The sequence below is a fragment of the Bombus pyrosoma genome, linkage group LG8 (genome assembly GCF_014825855.1).
Source record: "Bombus pyrosoma isolate SC7728 linkage group LG8, ASM1482585v1, whole genome shotgun sequence".
NCBI classification, from domain to species: Eukaryota; Metazoa; Arthropoda; class Insecta; order Hymenoptera; family Apidae; genus Bombus; species Bombus pyrosoma.
Genome location: NC_057777.1, coordinates 2,371,137 through 2,382,562, shown reverse-complemented (window position 1 = coordinate 2,382,562; position 11,426 = coordinate 2,371,137). Strand labels below are relative to the sequence as shown.

General features: G+C 36.2%; 1 protein-coding gene across 4 annotated transcripts in view; it reads right to left on the bottom strand.

Moving 5' to 3' along the window:
• Positions 1-472: 472 nt before the first annotated feature.
• Positions 473-11,426, bottom strand: part of LOC122570200 (ras-specific guanine nucleotide-releasing factor 1-like) — a 58,587-nt gene continuing 47,633 nt past the window's right edge. For 3 of the 4 annotated variants that reach the window (XM_043732220.1, XM_043732221.1, XM_043732222.1), the window contains 6 exons: positions 11,251-11,271; positions 8,955-9,333; positions 8,746-8,843; positions 8,296-8,578; positions 8,018-8,215; positions 473-7,847 (listed from right to left, as the gene is read on the bottom strand). In XM_043732220.1, the coding sequence (XP_043588155.1) occupies positions 7,629-7,847; positions 8,018-8,215; positions 8,296-8,578; positions 8,746-8,843; positions 8,955-9,333; positions 11,251-11,271 (1,198 nt within the window). In that variant the 3' untranslated portion in view covers positions 473-7,628. The remainder of the gene's footprint in view (positions 7,848-8,017; positions 8,216-8,295; positions 8,579-8,745; positions 8,844-8,954; positions 9,334-11,250; positions 11,272-11,426) is intronic. The other variant, XM_043732219.1, reaches the window with a different exon arrangement.

Genomic DNA, 11,426 nt, shown 5'->3' with positions numbered 1-11,426 from the left:
CTGCCATTAGTTTTAAAAGCAGCTGAAGTTAAAAGGCGGTTTTTTTTTTTTTTTATGGAAAGAGGGAAAAGAGAACCGAGGTGCAATAATCTATGGAAGTTTTCTTTAAAGAGCATCCGCTGCTATTCTCGTCGGATTCGTTTAAACGCGACAACGGAGAAAAAAATATTTTTTCTTATTTCTGGACGATGTTTAGCTTGGTATTTTTAATTGTGCCGCGGCATTCAATTTTACTGGCGCAACTACGTGAAAGTTTTCAGTCAGCAGCGATACAATGTTACCAGGTTCGTTATCATCTTCGCGTATTTGTAATTTGTCCGAGTATGTACTTCGTTGCGTACACGACACCGACGAAAACGTTCTCGTTTTTCGACTAGTCTCGGTAAAAGAGAAAAGAAAAAAGAGGTTAACGGAAACGTTAGAAAATAATTCAGGAAGTGGGTAATTGTAATAAAAATGGAAACGAGTTACAGAAGAATATTTTCTATTTAATGTATACAGATCGAGAGAGAAGAGATATAAAATGTTTGATAGATAATAGACAGCATTAACGGTTAATGTATAGCATTCAAATTGATATTTGAATAGACGTTGGCCTTCTTTCTTAATTATTCTTCAACAAGGAAATTCTTTTCTTCGTCGTATTTGCTTCTCACCAGTTTATAAAAACATATGTGACATCGAAGTACTCGATTGAATCAAAGATGACATACAGTGTTACAACGAGTGAGATCGCAATTACACGCCTACAGAACATACGTATCATCTCTCTTGCATGTTCTTTGACTCAATCCTGCGAGCCACTTTTCGCAATCTCAATAGCAACTCTACGATATTTACATTGAACGTTGCGATAAATTTAATGCAGAAGTTAGTTATTACATTGTATCGTTTCACGCACGATGCCTAACGTCTGTCCGTTAGGAAAATTATTGATCCGTGATAATTATCAAAATGATATGCAATCCGATTTTATGCGATATCATTGGAAGAAATACCGATCGGATTATAATTTATATTTACGACAATTGTTTCTTAATCGAAGCAACGTTAAGAGATATGAAGCGGATCTTTTGATCTTAAAGTCACGGTAAACGCATAACTCGATCGCAAACAAAATTCAAAAATTTGGGACAATTACGTTTCTTTAAGTACAACGATTAATAAGAGGTTGTTATTTCTCCTCGTAAAATGTCACGATTTAAATGAAATACCGCGTATAACTTTGAGCGTGTAATTTAAAGAAGAGGATAAAGTTATAGCCCAGTTATTCACGGCAAAGTAAAAAAGCTCTTACGGCTATAACTTTAAGTTAAGATAACAAAAGGTGCCCTCGATCATACTCATTGCGATTGTATCGATTTTCTGCTTTGCTATAATTTAAGGATTTCCTCTGACAATCGGTTAACGCATCGTAATTCTTGCATCGGTGTAAACTACTCGGTCTAATTGCTGACATCGTACATCTAAATCTCCACGTCAACGGTGGATATGTAATTAACATTTACTCACAACCAGCTGATGATTTGTGATCGATAATATTCCGCTTAAGTTTAACTATGTTAAAGGAACGTGGTCGCACGCTACGAATGTACAATTATCACGCAAACTCACTCGTTCGTATCTCATGTGCACACGCATCCACGCGCAATTATAATTTATAGATATTTTCGAACGTCTTAAACGTAATCTTAAATAGATAACGTATCGATTTTCTAATCGAGATAGCTGCTCGAAATTTCCAATCTGATCACCGTCCACGAGTAAATTCTAATTTTTAACAGTTGTTCATCTTCATCGTTGCGTTGCTGAAAATTCGCGGAACGACGCCAATCGTTATACATCATTTTGAAAATCTAAGCTTCTTTCTAACGAATGAAACTCGCTCTCTAAAGGTTCTTAGGTTATATATATATATATATATAACGCGCTTGAAAAACTTTGTATACTCGTTTCGTGAATTTAACCGGGATGTTTAACTGGAACACGACTGTTTCCATTTTCATAAAAAAATACAGCGCGGATCGCTAGAAATTCAACGACCTAAGTCGCAGTATCATACCGATGAAATATTCTCGAGTTATGGTGATTCAAAACATTAAAAGAAAGTCGTGTGTTGCACGGAATTCAGGCTTTCCATGTTCTGTAAAGTATACGATGCTTATTCCGTTGATGTACGTTTCCCATGTACCTTCCCATAGATTGAGCGCTTGCCTGTATCCGTTTTCAACGTTACTACGTAAACGGTAACTACGTGAAATATTTGATAATTTAGCTCGATTAGTTTTAACCTTCCTATACTATTGTTGGATGAATCGAATAAATTCGAACTTCTTACGATTAGCGCGCGCACTTTCATAAATAAAATATAATAAATTGACAAATAAAAGGAAAGTAAAAGAAGCTTACTCTCCATCGCTAATTTATTCGTTCGTAGACATACATAACTGACAAACTATAATTACGATAATACAAAGTTTGCATCAAGTACGAATATACAAATTTATCGATTGTTATATTCTACTTTGCGAAAGAATTGATTTTTCGCTATCCATAGACGAAAATTTCAGACGTATTGAATTTATCTTTACGAATAACTGAAACAACGTCTGTGATATACAGAATAAATAATTGAAGATTTATAACGCAAAATACGTTGAAAATATTTGATTGCTTTATTTCGATATAGTACAATTCAAGATTATGAAGTACGTAATTGCGATAAATAAATTCAAACGAAACATAATGTTAACTAAGTACATGTGATTACAACGTATATCGTTACAAGATCTAACGTTTTTAAAGGAACGTTAAATTAAACAACGTTAAATAGAATTGGACACTTTACACGTATACATCTACACACATGTACATACATGTGCATACGTGTTTAAGAGTTCTTTCATTACGCTACAGAGTACGTATTCGGATTTGTTTTGATTATCTCTGATTGTGAAAGTTTTGTACAGCAGCGAGCCATCGGAAATTCGTTCGGTCGAATAATGTAATCCTTACGAGTGTCCTGTGTTACTATGTAACAAAACTATTCCACGATACTTTTGTTCTAGGTCATCCACTTTCCCATTATGAACATTATCCTTAAGTCGAAACGTTCAACGTTCCATTCCATCGGTGAGACTTTTACAATTCTTTTTTTTATGCGAACTTTTAACGTTTTCGAACGAGTCTCAAAGTAAAAGGATAAAGCTATATTTATCGAGTGATTAAATGTCGACCGTTTAAGGTATCGAGAGGTTATTGACGTTAAATAAATTAATAATCAAGAATTTCATAAAGATATTGGATTCGTCAAAGCTCTTTCGTCAAATGTTTTTAAATCCTCGTTAGCTCTTACTCTTTATACATCTATGTTCTGATTATAGGTACGAGATAGACAATTTCCTGTCACGTTCTTTTTATCTGATTAAAGAATCGTACTAATCTAAGGTTTACTAATAATCTTAGAAGTGCCCGTTATCGAGAAGATTTTATGCGACATTGTTCACACGACACAGTGGCATAACAATTTATAGAATCTATAGACATCGTTCGCTTCGATGTTTAGAGGGAAACGTCGTTTAATTTTACATTTCTATAACGTTTGTCATATAGATGATAATCCATTTACATCCGCATTTATCAATAACAGTAATAGTTATCTAGTTCTGTCTAAATTATCATTTAATATTATGTATTCGTGTGTGTGTGTGTGTGTGTGTGTGTGTGTGTGTGTGTGTGTGTGTGTGTGTGTGTGTGTTTGTGTGCGTGCACGCGCGTGCCTGTGTATACAGAAAAATATCAGTGAACTCGACATTAGTCTCTCAAATAATTTATGCAAAGCTGCAAATGAAACGCGCTTCGTGACTGAGCGTGCAAATTTGTGCGCAAGATTGCTCGAAAATTGAATATATATTCGTTTTAAGGTACCTGGAATTACTCGCCAAGTCCGTGGAAAGAAAATATAGCTCTAGGTTTAGAAAGAGCGTATGTAAGATAATGTACGAGCGAAGGAATTTAATTATAAATACGATAAATGATAAATCACTGGCAGACTATGAATAAGTAACTTTAGTAGAGAATATCTTTCTACGACGTTACACGAGCTTCGCTATAAATCGATCATAGGATCAGCTTTCTAACGGTTTATCGCGTCTCGAAAAGAAATTGGCACATATTTTTACTAGTCCCGATCGATCAACAACGATACATTTTTGGAAATTCCGTGGATTGTCTTCGATATCGATAAATATGGGGAAAGTAAAAGATCTTTTTCCCTCGTTTCTCGTGATCCTTCGGTGATTCGAGATACGTAAGAATCGTGTTAAAATTACGTTCAAACAAAGCCGATCGATACTTTTAACGAGGTAACGAGATGTATCCTGCAACGTAAGATACGAAATCTTCTGGAACGCGAAAGAGAATCGATGACATTTCGATTATGAGAATGATATGCTCCGCAAAATTATCCAAGTATGTATCAATTTGTACAAGTACGTTTGCTCCGACGTTTCTCTATATTCCGTCCGGAATCTGTTTAAATATAATTCTGTTTTTACAGAAGCCTTTGCTAAAGAAAGTCGCGCATGAACACAGATTCGTTAAGGTAATTCGTATCTTTCTTTTTAAGAGCGACGATACATTGTTATTAATAAAATTAATAACGAGATCGGGGCTTTGTATTCAGGTACTGTATTCCTGACCCGTAAGAGTATTTGACGTTTAAAATATAGAAGCTCCAGGAAGAAATGACTTTCGACGAAGGTACACAAATTCGATCGTTTTTAACTCGATCGGCGTTAACAGATACGACAAAAAGTAATCGATTTGGGAAACAGAAACACGTGAGATTTTCACGAAACGACCTACGTAAACCGCGTAAGTATCGAATCAAATATCATACGGTTATTGGTATAGCAAGTAATGGAATAGAAAATTAATCGAACATACGTTTCCTTTGCACGAAACGTCCAAAGAAGAGAAGAATGCAGGATTGCGTTTGTGTACTTCACCATGATATTTCATTTTGAATTTTGTCACAGACGAATACATTTGTTCCCGTATAATCTCTTGGAATCGATAGTTCTGTTTTACGAGTGTATTCGACGTTGACGAAAACATCGGTGTTAAAATTTCACGCACGGTTCACGTTAATCGCGCAGGTTATAGTCTATTTGACTTTCAACAACATTTATGAGCTGATACGCTTCGTATTTACAATAACTATTATTCTTTTCCATCACAGATATTTATACAATGTAAATTTACAATCAAATAAGCTACGATCAACAGAAAGAAAAAAACACGACTAGTTGAGGATTTACAATTGTTATGGAAAAGTGGCTCGCTATAATATCCCGTTGATTGTTTTACTCGCGTGAAACTCGTGCGGGGAACGTGCTGGCTAGAGGATATGTTTCACGCAGTCCATACGTCATGTTCCTTTGTTTCTCATTCTCGGTGTACAGACTGACTAGAATTGATATAATATCGTATTTAGATAAAAGAGAGGTAAATAGAAATTCACGAAACGATGCGCGATACACCTAAAAACAACTGAAACGTTTCGAATATAAAGCATAGCCAATACCGAGATCGACGTGGCTATAAACTATAAAGTGGAATCTTACATCGAGGAAAGTATAATGAAGATTATCCGTGGAACGTCCTTTTGACAATTGGATAAAAAAAAAAAAGGATTACGAAGGATGCAGCTGATCACCGAAGCTTATCACTAACATCGTTTCTTTTTAAAAGGCGAAAAAGAGTATAAGAAGAAGAGACAGAGAATATTATTCTATGCATATTTTTGGCTAATGATTCCTGCGTAAAGAACATCTTTCTTTATTCTATTATCTTGCACGTATTATATTGTATATCTCAATCTGATAAGCACTTTGTCATTGAATTCGTTACTGCGTTAAAATACCGCATTTAAATCGATGGTTATAAATCTTTTTCATTCTTCTTCGATTCTTTAATAACGTAGTAATTTTCGTAACACGAGCACCTCTGTTCTTGATTGATTATAATAAATAAAGCAACACTGAACATATAATATAACGTAACAAAGCGTAAACTATGCAGTTTGATAAATAACCCGTTTGCTTCAGCGAGATGACACGGATATTAATTTTCTTCGTATCCGCCACGACGACTTTAACGATACGATCATCGAATAGTCGCGCTAAAAGTGTCGCCAAGTATGGCGGAATAAATATTTTTGGATTACATTTAGATACATCTTTACTGATATGCGCGTTCTCAATATGCGAGTAGACTTTACACGACAATTGTGTTAGAAATACACGAAATGGAAATCACACTTCGCACTGTTATCGATCAATCTTTCGATGGAGAAAAATATCGATACGATGGAAATTATGATGGGTCCCGCTCTCCTAACGAAACTCTTCGGCAAATTTTCTTATAAAATATAGTACTATTGGAGAAAGAAATAAAAAAGAGATGTAAAATTAAGCACACACTACATATACCTCTACGATATTGTTGTAACGACATTAAGAAACGATAAGAATAGGGAAGTTTGGAAAATGGGAATAAAAATTAGATTAGGATTAGGAGCCGATCGAAGGCATTATATCGTTACTCTACTGATTGTCAAATACAATCTTCGATCTCTGCTGCTAATCTCCGTCGCTAGCATTTTTAATATTAATATTCATTTGCACTGGCGCGTCTCAAGAATTAATACTGCTCGATCGAGCGACGTTAACTAAAAACCAACGATCGAAATCTCTCCGGTTTCGTCAGCTAGCCTACACTCCGTCGAAATAAATGATGTTACCGGCATCGTCCACCAGTTTAACGTCGTCTCTCGACCAAATGTACGTCTCGTACATTTCGACGACAGTGATCGATACGGTTTGCTAAATAAAATAGAAATATGCTGGTAACGTTCGTACAGACTATAAACTTTTCCTCCGCGTGTACCTGTGATCGGAACGATCCAGCGTTCCAACAAAAATGTTGAAAATTTGGATCGCGCGTCGTACGCGAATATGGCACAGCGCGATCTATATATTCAGAAATTTTCCTCCTTCGTTTAAATTACTCGTTCAAGTAGCAGCGAACAGCGCTTTTCTCGGATTCCACGTAAACACACATTGAAATTCACGAGTGGAAATATAGGGAAAACGGACGTTACTGCGACTGTGACGACGAGCGAGACTGGACAGAAATGGACGGGGTTGAAAACACATTGGCTCGTGTCCGACATAAACCGACGCCGTTCGTACTATTTGCAAGAAATATTGGACATCTACTTTCGAAGAAACTTGGGGAATATCAGGATACGCTCGCCGGTTAGGCTTTGGATTATAACTTCGCCTAGACGTTTATTTCGTCCTTTTCTCGTGATGAAAAACGAGAATGCTACTCGTACGGTTCGTATAGAATCAACGAGTTGAGTGCACATTTAAACCCGTAAACGCTTCTCATAATCACAATTGAGCAATTGAGATTCAACGCTCAGTGTGAGTATTTCTTTCCTTTTTTTTCTTTTATTTTCTTTTTTCTCTTTTAATGTTTTCCATATTATCTAGAAAATAGCCCGAGGATAAGACAAGGATAATTACGTATCGATAATTGAAGTGGCTCGATACTTAAGATTACTTTGTGGATGTATGGCTCACAGAAGGTGGCAGATTAATTAAGGTTGAACTACTTAGCCTGGATGTTCTTGGCTCGATCTCCAAGGACATGCGATATAGATCCTTCTCGTTTAGCATCAACGACGGGTCCAGCAGATAATTCGTAACTTTCGTTATCAGTTCGATCTTGTAGGGTGTCTGCTGGAAATGTCGTATCTCTCGAATCACGTGGGCAATCTGGAAATAAATCGAAAAATTTCCTCCGAGTTTCAAACTGGATTTAAGGAATCGGCTCGAGCTAGGCAAATTTATACGTTTTCAATTCGCGATATATCTCTCTCTTGTCTCATTCATTTTTTACAGTAACAATTTTACGACATGACCGAGTAATAAATAGACCGATTTACCATTCTCATTTTGGAAAAGTTTAAAAGGCCATCTTCGGTCATAGTTGGTGTACCCTCTTCTATGAAGGAAAGATCGGTCAGATATAATCCTAGATAAGGAATGCAAGGTGGGTCGCATCGATGCAAAGCGTCCCGTAGATTTCTAAAGCGACCGTCCGAAGACACGATATTCTGTAGTCTCTCGATCGTCTGCTTCGTCTATGAAACAAACGGAACAGCTCGTATATGTTTGTCATTCGCCATTTTAATATCGTCGAACTCGTGCGACTGTCCCTTACCGTTTTCGAAACCTTTTCCCAAGTCTTTTTCAATCTGAAGACGCTGCTGTTCGTAAAAGCCGCGCAAATCTGTAGCACACCGTTGTAATTGTGCAAAACCCTGCTGATATCCGCGACTGCGGCCCACTTCTCGATCGCCGCAACTCTCGCTGACATATTCGAACGCCGGATAATCTCGGAAACGACCAACTGCGACACTTCGTTGAATCTCTTCGTCATCAAGAGAATATGCGGTGCGCGCGTAGCCTTGTCAGTTTTCATCCACGCCTGTCCAAGAAATTCCCTGCGCAGTAATAGAACCGGATTACAAATACCTTGCATGTCAGCGTTCCTGTATCGATGGATACGAGTCGGACGAATCTTCTTTATCCAGAAACATTTATTTTTACGGTGAAACTTTAACGATTCATAAGCGCAGCAACGAGTTACTACTACATTTGGATAACTTACTCGCTTGAAATAGACACGAAGATCTTGTGATCCAAGTACGTCATCTGCTCTGCGATTTCAAGCGCCGATAGCGTCTCGATGCTTTCTTTCGTTTGCACCTGAAATCGCGTGACAATCCTTTTTCAATATATTACGGTTTGCAGCACAATGTCTTCGACTAAGAAAAATATGAAAGAAGAATAAACTATGTCTATTTCGCGTATACGTACAGTGGGAGATGCCAACAGTTTCTTCAGGTCCACTTTGTTGCTCTCTGGCTCTTCTTTCGTGATCAATCGAAGAAGTTGGCTCGCGGCTTTGTGTTCAGCCGGAAGAAGATTCGAGCAGTACATGATATCCTCGAGAAATTCGATCGTCAGATTTTTCAGCGTCTGATCGGACTCGAAGTCTTGAGCGTGTTTCGAGACCCAATGCCTCAAAACGTTTAACACTCGCATCGTGGCTGCAGTTGACATGACCGACTCCTTGCGTCTGTTTTTGTCTCGACAAGAACCACTGCGATTATTTCCATCAATGCCTTTGTCCGGGGGGTTGCTCGACGCAGATGTTGCGATTGCGAATGCAGTTGCAGCCGTCGAGGTACTACTCCTAGATATATAGATTAGCAACGTTAACCCTTTCCGCTTTGAATTTCTTCTTGCGCTGTTTGTACATATTAAATGGACACATAGTATTTATTTTTTTACCGTTATGATTATTCTTTTGAATAGCATGAAACGTTTCAGCTATGACATTACACATAGTTCGTTACATAGCATGCATATCTTTAGCATTTGTAAATTGTCACGCCATTTAATATATCATTCCTCGTATTATTCAAATAAATAATCATAAAGTATATTATTTAATTAGTAGTTTGTTATTGATTAACATACTGTTGCTTATTCGAGTATATTCGTTGATACACATAATATTGTTTATTCTACCATATCTTTTACGAAATTCCCTTTCGAGAATTATCGTGATTCGAATCAAAGCTTTTTCTTTTCCAGAGATAGGCTTTTTTTTTAATTTAAGCGACTATCTTTTACGTTGAAAATCAGATGATTACTTTTTATGAACATGTTTGTTCCCCATCAACTTTAGCTCGTACAATATTCCAATAATCAGTAAATTTACATATTATAATTTCTAATATTAAAATATAAATTTACTAATTAAGACGACGGAATATCAAACTTTATGTCGTTTATCATTTTATAGACAGTAGTGAACATCTAAGTGTGACGATTAAAAGACACATATTTCTTTCTTTGTTATCTACAAACTACTCAGCACATTACGAAAAAAAAAGAAAAGAAAAATCTAAATCATATCTTTCTCTACTGATCATTCGAAATACGCTGAATCTTGCAACTTTTGTCACTTGAATTTGTATTTTACAGTGTCAACCGTATTTATCTTCCGCCACTATCGTGAAATGAACTATCGTGAAACGTATCGACGAACGTTTGAACATCGAATTATACGTAGGAAAATGTTATTTCAAGTTTATTCCTTAAATTTTTATATCACGTACATATTGCGTACGACGAATTGCATAAATAAAGATAATAAAACTTTAATTAGATTTGAATTTTAATATTGTTAACATCAACGCTGTATATGTATATGCATTATACAATTTTTTACGATACAAAAATACCGATCAATAAATAAATCAGCCTATTGCGAATGATTTCTCTAATCTAGAATCTAATGTGCACTAGTGTGCGCCTTGCTGTCTAGTTGATTAACAAATACCGACAATGCAATAGCTGTATCCGGTTGCTGTACTAAACTATAACCGCGGTAGAGACACTATTACCGCGAATATCAATTAATACAAGACGTCTAAACAGTTCAAACTATTTCTATTTCGTTTAGCTCGCCCATGATGCAGGGTAATTAGTAATAAAATGAAAGTAGGTAGTACGAAACATAACAAATGTTTAAGAAATATATTACAAGATATCGATACAGCTTTGATTATTTCCTTTGAAGAATAGATATTGAGATAACCAAAAATACTTGAAAAAATATTATGCGATTATAATATAGAATCTTGGTTTCGAGATAGTCGATATTTATAATAAATCAGGTTCGGGTATTCATGCATTCAAAATCTCGTCCATTATTTGAGAAAAGTAGGTTTGTAAAAAGATTCTGTACAATTTATAGTTCGTCTGAAATAGGACATCATACTGTCTTACGATTCGTATTATGCGTTACTGTAGTTTAAATTATTCGCGAGTTAAATTTTAAAAAATAACTACGTCGAATTGCACGAAGACTGACGTTATATTCTCCGTACCCGGTGAATTTTGTTTGTAATAAATTTAAGAAGAGCCAGATACCGTTCGGGATGTATGGAAATTTTGAAATTTTGCAATGTGCTTCGAGTGAACGCGAGCAACAAAACAACGAGAGAGCATACACGTGAGTTTGTGAAAGAGATAGAGATCATCATGCGCCACATAGAGTGAAAAATAGCGGTGTTTCAGAAGCAGAAACGATGACACTTACCAGATAGGTACAGGTCCAACGCTATAAGTGACACAAAACGTCATATGAAATACAGTTGCATTAAAATAACTAAAGTATTATCCTGGATTGAAAAATTCATTTGGTGAAATATTTGAGGGATGTTGTACTCGAAACAACGGACAAATGCGTACTAGATAAGCATGTCGAGTTACGAA